At 43.8% G+C, this 20,938-nt stretch overlaps 1 protein-coding gene across 6 annotated transcripts in view; it reads right to left on the bottom strand.

The window, feature by feature from the left end:
• PDE8B (phosphodiesterase 8B) overlaps positions 1-20,938 on the bottom strand; it is a 267,621-nt gene that overhangs the window by 83,877 nt on the left and 162,806 nt on the right. For all 6 annotated transcript variants that reach the window (XM_045496298.1, XM_045496303.1, XM_045496283.1 and 3 more), the window contains exons 7-10: positions 17,879-17,957; positions 14,216-14,356; positions 12,591-12,679; positions 10,434-10,494 (exon numbers count right to left, since the gene is read on the bottom strand). In XM_045496298.1, coding sequence (XP_045352254.1) covers positions 10,434-10,494; positions 12,591-12,679; positions 14,216-14,356; positions 17,879-17,957 — 370 coding nt within the window. The remainder of the gene's footprint in view (positions 1-10,433; positions 10,495-12,590; positions 12,680-14,215; positions 14,357-17,878; positions 17,958-20,938) is intronic.

Here is a 20,938-nt window from a genome sequence, read left to right as displayed (position 1 = left end):
TGGATATTAACTAAATTTATTATGGAGATCATTTTGCAGTGTATTCATGTGACAAATCATTATGCTGTACACCTAAAACTATACAATGTTATATGTCAATTCTATCTCAGTGGAAAAAAAAAATCTGAGCCAATACAGATATATTTTGATCTAGAGTAAGCCACAAATATGGATTAAAAATTTTTGGCTTGGGGCAGCTAGGTGAGCCAGTTGATGGAGCATCCCACTTCAGCTCAGGTCATAATCTCACAGTTTGTGAGTTTGAGCCCCATATTGGGCTTGCTCCTGTCAGCGCAGAACCCGCTTCAGATCCTCTGTCCCCCTCCGCCTCTGCCCCTCCCCTACTCAGGGTCTCTCTCTCTCAATAAATAAATGAACACTAGAAAAATTTCAAAATAGAAAATAAAACATTTTGGTGTTCATCCAAACATATCTTACCCAATTGCATTTCTCTACAGTGTGTTTCTCTGTTCAGAATTTACCATGGGTTTATGTTGTTACAGGATGAATTTCAAGACCTAAATCGTGAACATATACATAAATATGAACACTGCTTGGAGAGGGAGGGAGTTGTCCATTCATTGTCTGTCTTCACTATAAAGGTATTAAAAAGAGCACTTAATAAGCTAAATAGGTTTTGTCTAAAATTTTTAAAAAGTCCTGATTTGTAGTGTTTGCTCATTTCCCTGGTCTAAACACACTCCCAGCATGGCTGTTTGAAGCTACCAACATGACGTCACTGGATGTGGCAGCTGAGCTTCATACGGTGTTTCCAACACACAGCTAAGACAAACATAAATGACCTCAAGAGCTCAGGTAATAGTATAATGGAGTAAAACACTGAAGAAGTGATGGATTTTGAGTGCTTACTATTAAGTTTTTAAAAACTGAATTGCATGTTTCCATAACTTGTATTTTTAACAATGGGTGGTTTAACAACTGACTCACATAGTTCCAGAAAATTAAAACATCTCCTCTCCTGGGCCTGTTTGAGCCGTTGTCAGTCTATCTCTTCATAGAGGCAGAGAGAAGATGGGTGGCCAGAGCAGGACAACCAGAAGTCACAGTGGGATAAAAATGGAGTGGGATGGAGAGAAAGGCACAGAGTCTAGAACTGCTAGGAAGACACAATCTTCACACTAAATGTCTTCTAGGATGTGGGGGACACAAGAAACCAAGCGTGCCAAAGGTGGTTCCCAGGTTTAGGGTGAAGATGACGGAGTGGATGGTGGGGGTTCCCGTTAGCCAGCCAAGGATTTCGGCAGGAGTGGATGTGAGGAGAAACCTATTACCTCAGTCTGATCTGTCCTTGTGACTTCTACTGGGCGAAAGGACTCAGGGGCAACTGACGCTCACTGACTGGATGAATGAATGCTCAGCTAAGGCCAAGCATGCCCCAAACTGCAAAGTTCTCAATGTGAAGTAAACGAATTCCTCCTGAGAAGTCAGCCACCAACTGTTAGTTTGGAAAACAAAACAAATTCCAGATAGGGCTAATATCCACAAATGCTAAATGAGCAATCCTTTCAACAATCAAGTCTAAGATAATGTGAAAATCTCTTCGGCTCAATTAGTCTAAGTCTGCACAGTGAGCAGAATCTTGCAATAGTCTGAATGACAGATTATATAAAAATGCAACCTTTAGAATTTCTGTTAAATTTTGGAGGAAAAAAAATCCCTTCTCCCCAAATCAAACATAATATCTCCTCGTTAAATCCTCGTTGTCTTCAATGTGTCTTTGCCTCTTTACTGCTTATTACCAAACCGATCTTACTTTTCTCAAATCAAAGTGGTTTTCTTCAAGCTAAGGGCTTCCCACTGGAGCTGGGTTGGGCTTCACTACTGAGAGGACATGCACAGCTTCACAGGAGGCCAACTTGATCAGCACCTCAGAATTTTAAGTCCCTTCCCTCTGTTTTTCCTATCCTCCACTCCTAACTGTCCCCAACGTGGGCTAAATACCTACTGCCATGGCAGAGAGGATGCGATAAGGATCACACAGTGCAAAGGAACCCAGTGCATCACTGCGCAGGGTGGACAGCCCCAGGCCTGTGGTGCTGCTGAACACACAGGGCCACGTTGCTCCAACAGGGTGAAGGCACTTGTGTCTTCTTGCTCCCCCACCAGGCTCAGTGTGGGTCCGCGTTGGCCAGAAAGTGCCTGATTCACCCTGTGCCTGGTGAGCACAGTGATGCCCTCTCAGCTTCAGACCCCAGGGGTACTTTCTGAAGCCTGTCATGATGGGCTACGGCAGCCAGAATCAATGCCCGCCATGAAGCTGTGTCTCTCCTCTCCTCTGACTCAAGACTTTCCGACACATGTAATCCCATCTCTCCATTCTCAGGGTCCCTGCCCCCCTCGTGCTCCCTCTCCCTGCCATGACCTCCCACTCGTCTGCACCCTCCGACCCTTAGCAGGTACTCCACTTAGGAGTGCTGTGGGTTCGGCAGTTCAAATGTAGTTCTCAGGGGGAAAAATGTGGTTTTGCAACATCGGGGGACTTTTTAAAAAATAGCTTCATGTAAAAATGTACTAAAGCTAAATGGAAAAATGGTGTTTACTTAGTGGCTTTATCAAATACATTAACAATTATTTGGAGCACCTACTGTGAGTCAAGTACATGCGTATAAATTCAACATCATGCTAATATACTGATTACATAAAAAACATTTCTAAATGTGAGTGGCCACTTCCCGGGATGAATGAGGTCATGTTTTCAATCGCAGTTCCCTTTTTCTCCGACTGTCTTGGGAGAACATGGAAAATACATTAGAGCATGTGTGACATATTAGCTACATACAGACCAATACTCAATACATAATACTAATTTGGGACTAGATAAAAGCTTCATCTTTAATCTCCTATGCCTTTCAAAGGTTACTGTGTTAGGGAGTAAACATTAGTTTTCATAATAACTTCCCTATGTCTCCTGGGCACACACAGTGGGGTCCCTGCCCCCAGGTGAGAACTGATCCAAAGCAGGATAAGATTAAGAGTCCAATGGGCAATGCAGAAGAGAAGCAAAACCATCGCCTCATGGCAGGTGCCGGGAGATATGGCTGGCAGGTTCTGGAAGTTTTCTCGGAGGGAGGAGAAGCTGGGTAGAGTCCCAAAGAACAAGGAAGCTGCAAACAGTCCATGCCATTAAAAACATGAGACAGACCTCAAATCCTGGGCATTTAGGACAAATTCAAACATATTTATCACTAGCAACGAGCAGAAAGCAGCCTGTAATTCTGTCTCTGCTTGTTGCCTGCACCAGACATTTCTCTCAGTTTTACAGAGAGTGCCTGAGCTACGGGACTGTTTTAGTATTGAGGAGCCTATTCTGCCACGCCCTAGAGGAGAAGTCCAAAAATCATGGAAAGGCTTATTATTAGCCCAGCCACCTGCCAGGAAGGAAAGGACCAGAGGGAACAGAAGTTGGCAAATGTGGGGAGAGTAGAGGCCTAAGAACAGAGAAGGGCAAGGACAGACCTAAGAGAAAGCCAGTCTGGGGCTGCGGAATGGGGATGGGCCTTGTGGCAGGGGGCGGAAGGCTGTCACAGGACAAGGCACCTGGGGTTCCTGCTGTCTACTGGAGAACTCTAAGAATAAGAGCTTTTTGCTGCAGTTTAAGAACTAATGAAAGGTGCTCCCACAATTCCCCCAAAAAAAGTGTTCCCTAAAGGCCTGCTTAAGTGCCCAACAGATCATCTTCCCATAACAGGGGGAGCATTGCCAGGGGCCTGGAGAATGGGTCTTAGCCTCATCTCTTGGGAGGCCATCTGCTGCCGGTTCACTGGCTGAAACCAGACGGTGTGCTCAGCTTGTCAGCCCCTGTCACCTGTGAATGGGAAGGGGGATTCAGGGTAAGATTTGACAGGGGAGGGAATGGTGAAACCAGCTGCCTGACAGAAATACAGTGTGAGCCACAAACGCGAACTACATGTGTCATTTTAAATTTTCTGGCAGTCACATGAAAAAGTAAAAACGGGCAAAACGGATTTTAATGATATTTTAGGTACGATATGTGCAAGTATCATTTCCACATGTCATCAGTATAAGACCACGATACTTTTAATGAGATCATTTACATTCTTTTTCATACTAAGTCTCTGAAATTTAGCACGTGGCTTACACTTGGAGCGCATCTCTAGCCACATTTCAAGACTGGATATGCAGCTCTAGGGGTCCCCTGCAAGGCAAGGTCCTGAGCAACATGGGTCAGGGTCCCCATATTCAGGAGAGGAGGGCTGGATGGCTGCCACAAGCGAAAAAAATCTTTTCCGACTAGATTTAACCCACAACAGACCCTACTGATGAACCAGTGATCCAACTTCATAGTATCAGAGCCTGACAGCCATTCATCCTGTCCAATAGCTCTTCAACCTCAGAGTCCCATCAGAATCATCTGGAAGCCTTGTTAAAACAGATTGCCTAGGCCCACCCTTGGAGTTTCGATTCTGTTGGTCTGACTTTGCAATTATAACAAATTCCTGGGCTGCTGCAGCTCCAGGGAACTACACTGGGAGAAACCACTGACCTAGCCTAACCTCTGGCCAGTGAGCGACCTCCCCAGACAGCTTTTCCTACTGAGTGCTCAATATACTCCTATTTGACTACCTCCCTTAGTGATGAACTCACTAGCCACAAACTACCTAGGAGCTTGGCCCATTCTGTTAATTCTTTCTTATGTTGAGCTTAATCTGATTCCTTAAAATTTTCCACTGTTTTTGCCTTCAGGGCCTAGTCCCTCCGTCCCCACACAAAGCCTTCCCAAAAGGGAAGACCTGTTCTTTCACCCTTCTTACTCCCTGCCACTCTATACCCTCTGTATCTTGTCTTAGGCACTTTTGACAGGTTTAGTCATATGCATTATAATTGTAGTGAAGTTCTATTTTTTTCCCTAATTTTTACAATTTCAAGATTAAATAGCATACTATACAACAAAATAGGAATGAACCCCAAAAAGTTCATCTCAAAGCAAGAATCCATCACTGCAAACTTGGACAATTCAGCCCTCATTTCTGCCCCTATTATTCTCAAACAAGTTACACAGATAAAAGTGCTTTTAAAACAGTGACCCCAAACGTCTGTCCCCAGAGTGATGTTAGGATGTTACAATGCTTATATCAGTCTGCAGTGGAAGAAACAAGTGTTTTTACTAAGCAAAACTTATTCAAGTTAAATAGCTATTCTTCATTCAGAGATTAGGTCCTTCCCTTCTTTTTCACTGTTGAAACAACTTTTCTTCCCTAAAATGAGGATGTGGAGGTGGTCACTAGAATTCCAGTATTCCCTCCCTCCCCTCCCTCACTACCACCAGGTCTGGAAAGTCCTGTGCAAAATGCAGGTTAGACTGCTCTCATTCTGTTTTCCTTCAGCCTTTGTCTCAGAACCTTGATGAGCCAGAAATCAGCATGCCACCTCAGAGCCTGATCAGGACCTTCCCCTGCTACAACCTAGTAGAACAGGGAATATTTTCTGGAGCTGTTCATTGGGTGTCTGTGCTCCCTAACTTCACACACACACACACACACACACACACACACACACACACACACACACACAACGACCTTCCTCTTAATGGACAGGCAAACTCTGCACCTCTCTTGGGATTCTCCATGACCCGTGAGTCATCCATCCACAAGAAGAGGGACCAGATGATCCGAGCCAAAGGACACAAGACCGCCAGCGGCACCACCACCCTCTTGCCCCCTGGCTTCCCATACTCTCTGCCAGGGCTCCATGCCTGCAGCATGTTGGCTTCTGGGAGCGCCGGGCTCTCCATATTCTCATGGCCAAGGCTTGGAGGAAAAAGCAAGAATGGGGGACGCACTAAGGGTGGGCACTATAGGGATGCCAGTGGTGAGGCCCCTCTGCTTTGATGATGCCAGCTTAGGAAAAGCTGGTGTGAAGCTGGGATCCTAGAAGTCTCCTTTCCCAGCATGAGCTTGACACCTGGAGCATGGAGGCAGGTCCCCGAAATTCCACTTTGAGTCACGCAGTTGGATTTGGATTTATACCTTGTGAAAAGGCAAAAGCATTAAGGAAACAGGTCCTCACGTCTTACTGCTACACAGAGGTTGAGACGGGCTCTGCCCCAGGGTGCAGGGTTGACAGGAAGAGGCCATTTCTGGGATCCCAGGAAGAGTGTACCTGGCCTAGGAAGGCGGGTAGTTCGAAAAAGAAAATTACCTTCTGGAAATGTGGTCAGCAAACTTTCTCTGTGAAGGGCCGGAGAGTAAATATTTTAGGCTTTGTAGGCCACAAGGTGTCTGTTGTAACTTCTCAGCTGCTGTAGCGTGAAAGCAGCCACTATGTAACACAGAACGTGGCTGTATTCCCACATAACTTTACGTGTACGACAGACCACATGTGGCCTGTGGGGTGTGGTTTGTTACCCCTTGTCCTAGACGACACCTAAAAAAACTCTAGCCAGTCTCCTTTGGTCCTACGTTCTCTGTTTCTCCTGCTCTCAGTTCACACCTCCCCTGCACGGCGCTCTAGAAATGCGTCCTGTTTATCAGTCTGTAACCCCCACAGCTTCTGGGGCAGAGACTGTCCCTGGCACCAGTACAGGTGTTTAGTACATATTTGGGGAGCAAGTGTGTGTGGTGGAAGGGGAGACGGTATTTACAGCAGACAAACCTCACTGACCACTTCCAGCTCCTTGGCAAGAAGCTACAGGGCTCACACAGGAAAAGGGATTTTTGCTGACGACAAGCACTACCAGGAGATAGCATCCTGGCTTACAATTTCATTCCTTGTTAAAATGCAAACCCATGGGTGGATCTTGACGTCAAGGCTAACATCCCAGAAATCAGCACAGCCAGAACCGCCTTCAGACAGGCTGCTCCCACCTCTGGGGAGCCCTTCCCGTCACAGACTCATCACCATTCACTCCAGCCTCCTCCGATGAGGAGGAAAAACACTGTGGCCAGCCAGAGACATAAAAATTCTTTGTTATTGGAAAATCTAAGTGTCTCTCCAGGCCTGTGCAGCACCATTAGGTGACGTCAATGGCTCAGGGTATCTGAGCTCTGCGTTTCCACTCTTCTCAGAACAGCAGCTAATTCACGGCAATAAAGATGTTTCTATTTACAGCATCAGAAAAGAGGTGGCCCTCTTTTCTGTATTCTGCACCCCTAAGTCCTGTACTAAGGGCTTGCCTGCTCTCCCTGGGAAGCAGGAAGGATTTGTAGGTGGCAGGAAGCCAGGACCTAGACATTCAATTCCATTCAAGCTAACCATCGGCCAAAGGGCCCACCGTGCATCAGGCAGCATGGGCCCCCAAGGACAAGCACAGCCTGGTGACCGCACTGGAGAGGAGAGGGCATTGAGGCACACAAACAGCCATGATGACGGTGGGGGGGTGACAGATGGGTAGAATGTGGGCACACGTGGTTGTGGGAAGACCGGTGACGAGGAAGCTGGGGGTCCAACTGAGAAAGAAAGGAGAAAGATCAAGCATCGGCTGGTGGGGGAAGGCTGTTCTTCATACTGGCCACAAAATGTACTTGGCTCATCTCTGGCATGAACACGAATTAGCACAGGTGGGCCTACACCGTGCATGGCAGCTTCACAGCCCATGACAGGTTGGCTTGCACTGCGTGGGTTCAGTGGTTCGTCTTTCAAGAGCCACCAGGATGTCTCCCCGCCTGTCACCTCTCACCCAGATCTCTTTCTCTTGGAATGTGTAAACTTTGCTACTGACAGAATCTACTTTTCTATGAAAGTCAATTCCCTTCCTTTCCCAGATGTCTCAGTAAATGAAAACTTCCTGATTCTAGATGAAATTCTCCATGCTGAAGGAGGCATTTTATGATGAATTAAATACTATGAAAACATAGGATTCCCTTCACTAGTCCAGAATATTTTGCTAGAATAGCCAAATCACTCTTGAGAAAGAACAAAGCTGGAGGCACCATGCTCCCTGATTTCAAACTACATTACAAAGCTGTAGTGATCAAAAGAGTATGGTGTTGGCATAAAAAAAAGAAACATACATCAGTGGGACAGAAGAGAGAGCCCAGAAATAAACTCACATATATATGGTCAACTAATTTATCACAAGTCAACAATATACAATGGGGAAAAAACAGTCTGTTCAATAAATGGTACTAGGAAAACTGGACAGCCACATACCAAAGAATAACAATGGACCACTATCTTAGACCATACAGAAAAATCAACTCAAAATGGAAGAAATATTTGAACACAATATCTGAAACCATAAAACCCTTAGAAGAAAACATAGGGACTAAGCTCCTTGACACTGGTCTTGGTTATGATTTTTTGGACACAACAGCAAAAACAAATGCAACAAAAGAAAAAATAAATAACTGACACTACCATCATCACACTAAAAACCTTCTGCATAACAAAGGAAACCATCAACAAAATAAAAAGGCAACCTACCAAATGGGAGAAAATACTTGTAAATCATAGGTAAGGGATTAGTACCCGAAATATATAAAGAACTCCTACAAATCAAAAGCCAAAAAATTTTTTTTGATTTAAACACTGGCAGAAGATCTGGACAGACACTTTTTCAAAAAAGACATAAAAATGGCCAACAGGTACATGCAAAAGCGCTCAACATCACTAATCATCAGGAAAATGCAAATCAAAACCACATTGAGATATCAATTCACATCTTTTGAAGCGGCTAGTATCAAAAAGATAGGAAATGTCAAGTGTTGGTGAAGATGTGAAGAAAAGGGCACAGGTGCTATGTAAAAACACTTTGGAGGTTCCTCAAAAAAATGAAAAATGTTACTACGATATGGTCTGCCAATTTACCCCTGGACATTTATCCAAAGGAAACAAAAACACTAACTCAAAGAGATATATGCACTCCCATGTTCACCGCAGCATGGTTTCCATTAGTCAAGACACAGAAACAACCTAAGCATCCACTGATGGATGAATGGAGAAAGAAAATGTGGTCTCTCTCTCTCTCTGTCTCTAATACACACACACACATACACACACACACACACACACACACACACACACACACACACACACACGATTATTCAGCCATCAGAAAAGAAGGAAATCTTGCTATTTGCAGTAATATGGATGGACCTAGATTATCTCCTAGATATCTTAAGTGAATTAAGTCAGACGGAGAAAGACAAATACCATGATATCACTTACATGCAGAATGGAAAACAAAAAACTAAATGTATAGATACAGAGAACAGGTTGGCTGCCAGAGGCAGGGTGCGGGGATGGAGAAATGGGTTAAGGGGTCAAAGGTACAAACTTCCACTTATTAAGTTATGGGGATATAATGTACAGCACGGTGACCACTGTTAACAATACTGTAATGTAAATTTGAAAGCTGCTAAGAGAATAGGTCTCAAACGAAGACTTCATCACAAAAAATGTTGTGGAATTATGTGTGGTGATGCATGTTGACTTATGGTGGTGATCGTTTTGCAATATATACATGTATCCAATCATTATTAAAAAAAAATCAGGCATGAAGACATGAATACCTTCAATGGACTGAGATACCAGCTGAAAGTCCACCACAGGCTCACGGCACCCAGGTTGGACTTCCCTCCAGGAGCTGCCTATTCATGGGGGAGGAGCCTGGGCATCAGCAAGTCCTATCACCCCAAAGTTTCTCTCCTTGTCTGGCCAGCCTCCACTATCTGATCCCAAACTTTCCAAGTCTCCAACATGCTCCTCTAAAATGGGTCATGCCCCAAAGACCTTCATATCCTTTCAAGACATTATCCTTTCTTTTAAAATCTCCATCTATGTCAAAGGCCACATTTTGGGTTTTCAAACATAGATCACTAGTAATTATGTATGTTCAGGGCTTTTTAACCAATAAACCTTAAAGGATGAATGAAAATACACATAACCCAATAATAAAAGTATAAGAAAGAAAATTTACCAATATCAGCATTGTTCTCTATGACAAAACTACCTTTATGAGTTCTTAAATATAGCAACTTATTAAAATTCTGTTATTCCAGAAGACAAGATTCTAACGTATTGTTCTGCATGGTGTAATGGTAAAAATAAACAGTACTAATAGTACTAATTTTTACTAACTTGGAATGATTGTTTTTGATATGAATTGGTGGGAGTGAAATGCTCAAATACATACATGCTTTTCATTCATTTAAGAAATTATGATAGAAAAAGGGGACTTTTTTTATTTAGAAGAAGAATTTTATGCTCTCATGAAATACATTAGTCTTTAGTTGCACAGCCACAGGCTAAATCATAACTGCTGTATATTACTAACAAAGCAACATAAGCCTGCAGGAAATTTTTTTTTTCTACTATTTGTCTGTCAAAGGAGCCTAATTTTGCCATACACCTCCTAAATTGGCAAGTACAGTAAGATATGGATAAAGACAAGCAGAGAACAGTAACATGTGGTCAAGCTGACAAAGCAAAAGGAAGGAAACTGAATACCATACCTGCTTATTATTGTCAGTGGTACAACACAGCTTCTTGAGGGAGACAAAATGCCTAATTTTCCTAATAACATAAATTATCAGTTATTAGTGAGTCAGAAAGGAGATGATTCAACAAATCAGAAATGAAAACATCAACAGAATTTCTTAAAGCAAAACCCCAGGGTCCATTCTAGGGCACATTTAAATTTCAAGCAAAACCTAGTCTACGGAAAACACATTTTTCATACACAGCCCACACATGCCTCCAGAAACTGGGCTTCCCCTTTAATCACAGTTGGCTCAGACACACTTTCCTAATGGATATTTCATTTTGCAACTGACTCCTGAAGCTTGTCTCCCAGATATCTCCAGCGATAGGATGAAACGCTCCTCAAGAAGAAGTTGGTTTTAGTTCCGCTGACATGAATAATTTTACAGCTTATATAAAAAGCAAAAGACTCATTTGGACAATGACCAAATTACATGGCTGCTGTTTTTATATTAATGTTCCATATTCTTTCACAGCATGGTCATCACAATGATGGCATTTTTCAGGCAGAGAAAAATCCTCTTATTTCAAGGTTATGGACAGAATCCCAAAACAGCCTATGGTCTTGCTCATTACCACAAGGGAGACCAGAAAAGGCTATACAGCTCCCTGCACAAAAATCAGCTCAAGGTAGATTTGGTACTGAGAGGGGAGCCAGGAATTCTTAGAGGGCTATGTGAGATTTTATAGGAACAGGAATGAGTCTCCTGTTTCACTCTCTTTGATTCAGTTTTCTCTGGAGGACTGAAGAGAGAATAGAAAATACTGGTTATCCTGTAATAAGCCTCAGTAAACAGGAAGAGATAAAATTTCCCTACTTTTAATAAGAATTTCCTTTGATAGTGCACTGTCTACAAGTGAGGGAAAAATAACACTGCGTCTAGACAAAAGAACTTCCCACTTATCTGTAAAATCAGAGAGATAAGAAAAATTCATTCTGACAGAAATTACCAAGCAAAAGTGTCTCCTCTGCCTTGGTCACTTAAGAATTCTGGTCACACACACAGAGTGAATCTTAGCTTAAGTTTTCTGAGGAGATGGTAGCAACGTGACAGCCATCATGGCCTCTGAGCAGAGACTGTTAGTGGAAATGGCCATGCCAAGGCCACCAGCTCAAGGGGCAGGGGGTGGCAGGGGAGGCCTCTCTCTGTGCTCAAAACCCTTGTCAGGCCTGCCAATGCCCCAGAGGGAAGCCAAATGTCAGGAAATACGAGATGATGGTCTCTGAAATGAGGGGTAACAATTTCAAAACTTATCAAACAAGTACAATTGGAGAGGAAACAACCTAAGACATTTAGCTGACTTTACAGAATGTTTTGTTTTCCAACCACCCAACAATTTGGAAGGTACTCAGGTAGTCTTACGAGTCACAGGCAGGACTCACTACTTCTGGTTACTGGCATGACAACTGCTACCTCTTCTTTTTCCAAAACATCACGTGACAGCATGGGTCCCTTGTAAACCATGCTATGAAGCTAGTGTTGACCTTCAAGGTGGTTTACTAGAGGCTCCTCAGGGGCGTACTTGTTCAGGGATCCTGTTTGGCTTTGTAAACCCTCTCATAAAATTTAACTGAGAGAAGGAAAAGAAATTGTGTATTGACCTTCTCTGATAATCTGACATTAAATGGAATCTTATCACCTGATTCTGGCCAAACACACCTTTATCTATGTAACCATGACCTCCAGGACTCTCTTCACCTTGTGGAACAAGCAGCGAGCCAGCCTGAAGAGAACCACTACAGAGCTGGTGCCTCAAGGAGAGAAAGGTGGCTCCCAGCACAGGGCTGAAGCCAGAGAGCCTTGTTGTTTTGTTGTTGCTGTTATGACAGGGGAAAGCCTAAACACAGCTCCTTCAGAGGGTAGTGAGGATAATGGAACCACAGACGATAAGGCGGAGGTGGGCACCTGGGGAGATGTTTTGTAAAGCCCATAAGCAAGAGAAGAGAGGGAAAGGGAAAGCCACGTCTGGAGGCTGTTGCCAGCCACATGGGTCTGTCCACAGTATATGCTATGTACAGCCCAACCCCACCGTATTAGTGGGTCTAGTGCTTAAACTGGTATTTCAATATGCAAACCCAATGCCCACATGAGCCCTTCAATTAAAAGAGTTCAAGAGTTCGCTCTCACCCTCCTTGGCCAATCACTGGGGTAATCTTCACGTGCTGCTGGATGCTGTCGCCGGATTTCCGTCTGGCATAGTAAACCCCCTGCCACTCCTACATGGACAAAGAGAGCTCTTAAAATCCTTCCATTGAGGCTAATGGCTGCTTCTTCAGAGGATCTCATCAAGTTGAGCAATAAAGTTCCCACATGCTTTCATTACATTCCATAAAACATTGCTTTATCGTTGTACCTATTGTAACACTTATCACCTAAGGCTCGTGGTCACCCTGCACTAAGACCCCAAGACCAACATGTCCGCCTCCAAGATGGCCCCTCAGGGTCCTAGGACAATTGATGAGTGGGTAGAGCTCCGCTCTCAGTCCTATGGGTCTAAGCGGCAGCAGGTCAAGGGATTCTGATGGGGTCTTCCTTCAAATCTTCACAGCAGCCTGTAAGCTTGATATTATCATCCTTAGTTTTCAGATGGGTAAACCAAGGCTCAGAGATTCTAACTAACCTGGCCACATACACAAAGTGGAAAATGTGGTTCTAAGTTCTTGTCTCTTAATTTATCTTGAAACCTGTCTTCCTACTTTCTACGGGGCATCCTACCAAGACTTCTCTGGGATTCCTCTGGCTCCTGGCAGTTTCTATGAAGTTAAGGAGAGTGTGAGCATTCTTACTGTCTCTGGACCCCAGGGAATTAGCTCATCAAGGGCCTGGTGGTCCCTCTACCATGTCTGAGAGGAAGGAGATAAACCAGAACCCAATTTTCTCTTCAGCCTGTTTCTGCCCCCTCCCTCACACGAGACAGCTAACTGGCGTGCCTCTTGGGCCACCACACGTGTGGCAATACCACCCTGGCAAAATTTTCTAGAGTACTTGATAATGTCCTGATTCCTTTTCAGTCTCACTGTCCCTATTTTTTAAAAATTAACGTTGGCTGTCATATACAACCCAAACGTATTTTATTCCTATAAACAGTCCCCAATTAAAAGAACACAGCACTCATTTCATTATTTCACATCAGAGAAAGCAAGATGAAAGACATAACTACGTGAAAGCATTCTGAATGCTTAAAAGAAAATGCACAGGGAGTTCCAGCTGCCGGAGCCACACTCCACTTCTGGAAGAGAGGGCTTCAGGGAAGCTTCCTGCCTCACTGACAGCCCTCTCTTTGGCTGCTGGACAAACTGACATGACAGGGAGAAGTGAGTTGCATGTCTCTACTCAACTATGATCAGGAAAGAGAACAGAAAAAGGGAAAAGTGACCAAGAACAGGGCCCACATGGAAATACGGATACATGTACTTCCAGTCCCCCAAACAATGGACACACTAAAAACACACAACAGCCCTGTGGGCAGAACTCTGCTCAGAGGCAGCAATGATACTGCAGCAAAGAGAGCGAGGACAGATTCATGGAAAGGATAAACTCTCCTTACACAAAGTCATCAGGTTCTACATCATCGTAAGTGCTTGATTCACTTGTATCCAAAATTAACCCCCAACTTGACTCATTTTGCCAACATAAGAGATGTTTCACTTAATTATCATGTCATCAAAGGAGCCAATCTTAAAGACGTGACATAAAACTCAGAAACAAAAATGCATTGGGGAGGGGTTTGCAAATCTGTCTGTTGCACCCACCTTGCCCTTCTTGATGCACGTGTTGATGGTGTCAAGAAGGTCTGCCCGGTTCTTATCACTTTTGGGCAGCTCGGCGAGCTCTTTCCCCAGGAGCTCGCCTTTGTGGTAGCCCATCATCCTTTCAAAGGCTGGGTTGACGTACTGTGAACAGGAGGTGGTTAAAGGTCAGTGTGGGTATGCTGTGTGCCCTCAGGAACGCTTGCTGGGACACAGAGGAACAGGTTGGAATATCAAGTAAGAAGTTCCCTGGATGAGCACTCTCTGATGTGGGTGCCGACTGGTCTCTGTCACTTCAATAAGCCCCTTGGAGTCACTGCCTCACTCCTGAGCAGCAATGTATTCATTCACCGCCCTAGTTCTCTCTGGGGCAATGGAAGAAATTCCTTAGCAGACAAAGAGCAAGAAGTCCTCATCTAGTAGAGCCAGCCTCTTGTGGGCCTTACTCATCCCCAATCGGCCGAGAAGAAAACAGTCAAAAAATAAAAATGAGTTAGAATAAAAATGAATTGGTTGAACAGGCTGTGGCTTCTATTAGTCACATCTCTACAAGGCAGAGATTGGCTCTCTCATGCCTCCTTTCTAACTGCCACTGCCTACTAACCAATGCTATGGCTTGGGGCCACTTCCCATCTCACCTGAACCATAAATCTAGTTAAACAGGTTGTGCAGGAGGCAGCCCTTTCAGTACTGGGCACATGTGGGTGTGAGAAGAGGCCACCTTGGCACATCTGGAGGCCAGCAGACTCAGAGGTTTCTTTCTAAAATTCTGCCCAGGGCCCTGGAATTCAGAGCTATTTCCTTGCCTGACTCCCAGGTCCCATCTCCACCCTCCAACTTCTTCTCCAAGAACAATCTACTAGATGAGAAGCTGAATAAGGGAGACAAGAAAGACAAAGAACATGGGGCAAATGTGACCGTACAGCCCCTAGGTCATGGATTTCTTTGGGCATCATGTACATCCATCTGCTTCTTCAGAAACATTCTTGCAAACTATAATCATAATCACTCTTGCACTCCACTATGACGATAGTAGTAAGTAGCCTGGTGATGCAGGGACACTTGGGGAGCTGTTCCCCTGCGAACAAACCTCCTACTAACACAATTAAACTTGGGAGCTGGAGAGGTTTGGAGGGTGCTCTGGAGCCTGAGCACGAGGCATTATGAGGCTGACAGAAGAGTTGGGGTGGTGACACTATCTTCAGCGATCTCCTATCACTACCCTCCTGGGACCAGGCAGCAGGCTACTGCTCACCAGGTGGGCCTACACCTGCGTGCTGAGCTCCCTGTACTTCCTCCTCATCTGTGGGCCTCTGCCTACGTGTTCTCTCCCCTCACAACGCCCCTCCCCAACTCCATGCCCTGCCAAGTTGGATTTGTCCCTCCTCCCATCTCCTCCCCTCCTCTAGCAAGCCGCCCTTGACCCCATGCCCATTCTGAGCTGGAGCCACTTCTATAGGCTCCCACTCTCTCCTGTGCAGGCTTCCAGTGACTTCTCGCACTCAGTCCAACTTTTTATTTATCTCTCTCCCCCACTAGACATAAAAATCCTCCAGGAAAAGCCTACTTTGGATTTATCTCTGGATACTCAGGACTGTTTAGTAAATATGTGATATATGTATTGTTTTCCTTGTTGGCCAAATCCTCATCCATTTCCATGTGTGTTTATTCTACCTTTACTATTCAGTTGCAGATATGGGTACAAGTCATGGCCCTTTGCTCATGCTAGGGTTCCTGTAACCTCAGAATGCAGCAGGTACTCAAACATAGACTCTGGAGCCAAGGCACTCAAGTTCAAATCCTGGTTCTGCCAATAACTAGCTCCACGACTGTGGGCAAGTTACTTGTCCCCTCTGGTCCTCAGTCTCTTCATCTGTAAAATGGCTACAGTAGTTCCTGGCTCATAAAGTTGTTTTAAGAAATAAATGAGAATGTGTAAAATGCTTAGTGCTGTGCCTGGTAATATGGTAAGCTTTATGTAAATGTTTTAAAGCAAAGAGTTGAGATGGATGGATCGATGCATGGGTATATATTATTCCTAAATTTAAGGGCCATCACCTAACCTCTGAACATGCATAGTCACACAGAGGCATAAACCCCTCAGTGGCCATGCCCTGAGAAGGACTCTGGTAATGAGTAAGAATATATGTGAAATACCCTGTCCATGAGGGCTCCTCTTGAAATCCCTAACACAAATGTCATTTTATTTCTCTTTTCCCTATCACATCCTCTATTCAACTTCTTTCCCCTTGTTTTTGAGTTTTATATTCAGATTGCCAGTAGGTTTTTTTAAAGGGGAAGCCTGTTTCCTCCTGGTCACAGTAAAGGTGGGCAGGGGGCGACACCCCCACGTCACCCCCTCCCCACCAGAGATACAAGGTCTCTAACCACCAGATGCTCACCATAGAATGAAGGACTCTGCTCCCTGTTCAAGGAGTCACCAGACGACAACTGGGGAAGGCAAGTGGAGAGCAGGGAGCCCCTTCTCCTCACTATAGAAATCACAATCTGGCTGCCCACTGTCAGAGGGGGGTGCAAAGCAGGTGCGTTTCATGTTTGGAATGGATTGTTCAAGTCTGGACAGAAGTGAGGGGGATGTGAGATTTTCACTTGGTCGGTAGCAAACATGTCTGGTTTCTCTGCAGTCCAGGATGCACACCTGTGTGTGCATAGGTGGGCACTAACAGCAACCAGAGGAAGCTTTCAGACCCACGGCAAGGAACAGCCACAAAAACAGATTCTGGAAATACAGCCAAACATGGAACCAAGAGGGAAGGCTTTATAATCAGAAAGACATGGCTATAGATTTTGGTTCCAATACTTATTACTGGGGCTTTCCTTGGGTAAATTCCTTGACCTTGCTGGGCCTCAGTTTCCCCCATCAATATCATGGGGAACTCGTGTTTCTTTCACAGAGTCATTGAATGGAAAGGAGACAACATTACGAACATGTTAATGAAGGGGCCAAGGCAGGGTGGGCTGCTGCTGTTACTGGTTAGGTTTGACAGCAGGGTGTATCTGTGTGCAGTGGGGGCTCTGTTGTGTGGCCACCATATCCTGAGCACTGTCTTTGGTTTCCACTGAGGACAGCAAGTGTTCCTTACACTCAGTGCCATTATGCAAACCAACTCCAGGCAGGCCAGTATCCGTCGATGGAGAAGTCCACATTTCAGATTATTGTTGTAGCAGAAATGTCTTACCTTCCAACAAATACAGTAAGATGACTTCATTTCAACAAAGGTTTGTCTACTATACACATTTCCTTAGGAAGACAACTTTACCATACAAGACTGCTGTTTAATTAGAATACCAACTGCAGGCAAATAAATGAATACCTTTGAAAACATTGCATTCCCATAAGCATTTACTCTACAGTTTTGACATACTTCTGGCATGATTTAAATGCTGTCTTCGCAAATTATCAAAGAATTTACCCTATCTTGGTCATAGGAAGCATAGGTTTGGATCCAAAATAATTTTTTTATTCCTGGTGAATATCTAATTCTTAGATTTCAGTCTATCAGTTTTCTTTACATATTTTTGATGTCCCTTTCTCCAAAGAAAATAGACAGTAATGTGAGGATTATAGGAAAGTTCCTTGGAAAAGGATGGCTCCAACTTGAAAGGTTCTGTTTTGACATCTCCAGACAAAAAGTGTCTCCGTACCTGAATCACATGGTCATCACTTGTAATTTCTATGGCTTCATGACAGTGGTCTAATGCTGTAAACACTGAATTACAGGCCCTGAAAGTTGCGAAAGATCAATGTTAGTGAAGCTATAAAACCATTAGCGTTTCATATGTTAATTTATCAAAGTAAACAGTTCCCCCAAATTCATTAAAGCCATGTTCTTTGTGAAGGAAAAAAACCTCTAGCCTTTCAAAGTAAGCTAGTTTGTTTGACAGCAGCATACATTTCTCTGACTATAACACAAAGAAGAATTGTAATCCAGCAAAATCCTCACGGATCATGGAAAGAACCACCTATGTGCTCAATGAAACCTTAATACAGACCCAAGAGAACGAAGTTGCAGCAGGCCATCTTACAGGTCTCCCGGATCTACGTCAACACTGTTCTTCTGTTTCATTCCCAGTGTGGCCACGGTGGAGTCAAGTCCCCAACAATTAGAACTGAATTAAACCCAAACTGAATCTGAGGTATTCTGTCTGCCCTTTTTCAATAGACACAGAAATACTTTTTCCTCTTTTCTTACTTTCGTAATCTCCGGTCAATAAGCCTTTATATGGTACTTTGCTTTCAACCTCACCCACTGGCACGATGGAAGGCACATATGGCAAGATTCCTCTTGCCTGGTTAACCCTACAGCTCTCCAGGTAGGCACTTTTCTTGGTGACCTTTCTAATGTACATGTAGAATACTGGAAATATTTCAACTTCTCAATTGCTTAGAATTTTAAGTACCTTCTAAATCTAGCGCAACTCCAAATATGGTAAGTTATTTACTATCTAACACAGAAAGTATGTGGCTAGTTTCTAGAGCTTTTATATTTGTGCTGGCTGTTTAAAGAATCCCAGTGAGGCCTGTCTGACACATTATAAAAAAAAAAAAAAAGATTTACTTGATTCATGTTCCTTCTTATAAAACATACTGTTTTATAAGATGTTATTCATTTTTTCCACTCATGGAGGCATCTAAATTTGCCATCCTGTTTTAAACTATTTACAAGGAAGAGGGGAAAAAAAAAAAACCTGGCTGAAGTCTGGTTCTGTATTCTGCCAGTTATGGCACCACGGGCAATTTTTTATCTTTGCTGGCTCCCAGTTACCTCATCTATAAGTGAGAGTAATAACACCTGTTTTATAGGTTGCTGTAAAAATCAACAGTTTATGTGAGGCATTTCTCAAAGTGCTTCAGATAACGTAAGAATTCAGCTCATAGTACTTGTTATTACCTGTCAGATCTCGGAGCAGTATTTCCCTACTCTCTAACACTTTCAAAGGCCATTGGTGGAAAGAAAAGTAAATCATAACCTATCTTTTCTCAGGAGAATACTTGAACTATCTAACGAAGAACTGCATTCAATAATAGCAAGGTAACCTGCATGAGGAGTGAAGGATTTTAGTCCATGGTGCAGTGATGAAGGTACCAGTGTGGAAGGGTAAATAAGTAACTGTGATGGGCGAGCTGAGGAGAAGGTAAGTCTAACTTGTCTGAGATTCCAGATGGGTACAGTATGTTTCCTCATTTAAATTCTACCAGTCTAATTTCAACCATGTACTGCCTTAATACCATTGCCGCATTTGTAAACAAGATCACCTAAAATAAGGGGGAAAAAAAGATTTTTAAATTATTACCAAAGTCACTAGTACCCTGCCTCCCACAAAGAGGCAAGCAACAGCTAGTCGTCTCAGAAGTATTTTCCAGGCATGTGCGTACAGAACCCGATGTTGCAGCAGAGGCAAGCATTTCCTGTCCCCCAGGAGTCAGACGTGGAAAAGCACATTCTGTGTGGACTAAACCTTACATTTGAGAGCTAGATAATTAAGCTAATAACACATTTTATCAAATGACAAATTCATCTTTTGCCCGTTTTCTTAACGTGCCTGTGGGCCTCACCTAAGCATTTAAAAGGGTACTTCAGAGTATTAGTGTTTTTGTCAATTCAAGAGCAGCCTTTATGTAAGATCTTAGCTCCAAATGTCCAAAACTCATCTATTAAACATTCGTTGTATAATTATCCACAAAGCATAAAATCTTCAGTATAATGCCCAATGGGACAAAGCAAATTCTCATCAACAGTCAAGGTAGAAGGATCTGGATGGGGCCAGCAGATGGTTTTCTCCCAGTGACATGCTGGACTGCACTGTTAAGAACTAGGCTTTAAAGCAATTTGGCTGATGGTTCTATTTAAATAAACCTGCAGCAAAATGAAGTAATCAATTTGAATCATGTTCCTAAAGTTTGGGAATTTAATAGCGTGTATTAATTATTAATACTCTTCATGCAGAAGAGCTTTAACTTTATTAATTTTCTGTTCTTAGGAACCACGTAACTGTGCCTCAGATAATTTTTGTACCTTTCAGGTTGAGAAGTTGGAAAACTGGAAAAAGCACAAAGGAAAGGTAGCCGCGATGTGGAAACCCATGAAGTACGGGCCACAGAACCATGTCCCCTCACCTTCTTAAGGAGCCCTTGAAGGTCCAGATGGAAAAGGCAAATATTACAGGGGCCCAAGTGTCATGTCTACAAGTCTACAAAGAACACAGTGGTGTGACAGGGTGGTGAGTGCATCCGACTGAAGAGCAAGATGCCGGGATCTGACCCCAACACTGCCACCAACATACTGGGTAGCTGTGATCATGTCAAGAGTCTCCCTGGCTCTCAGTGTTTTCCTCTGTCCATTGGGGCAGGAGTGGTTGGGTTGCATTATTTCCTGTATTCCTACCACGGATATTCCAGAATCTACTCCAAACACATATATACACAAAATGAGGCTGCCTGCAACAAGGCAGGACTGTGCAAGTGGTGGCTTCAGGGAAACCTAAATCTGAACCTAAATCTACATCCCAGCAGGGTCTGGGAGGCAGGGAGAGGGAAGCACAGGTGGCCAGGGCATCATGGACTTGCTCCTGGTGAGCCCCAATACTGGGTAGCCGTACCATGGGAGCCAATTACATTAAGGTTTCACTGCTTGGACTCTACTCCTGTGACAGTGCCTGTCACGCAGGGCCCATGATAAAGTGCTCTATAAATGTCTGTTGATA

Source organism: Leopardus geoffroyi, chromosome A1 (genome assembly GCF_018350155.1).
Source record: "Leopardus geoffroyi isolate Oge1 chromosome A1, O.geoffroyi_Oge1_pat1.0, whole genome shotgun sequence".
NCBI classification, from domain to species: domain Eukaryota; kingdom Metazoa; phylum Chordata; class Mammalia; order Carnivora; family Felidae; genus Leopardus; species Leopardus geoffroyi.
Note: the sequence above shows the minus strand (reverse complement) of the source record. Positions and strands in the feature narration are given on the sequence as shown.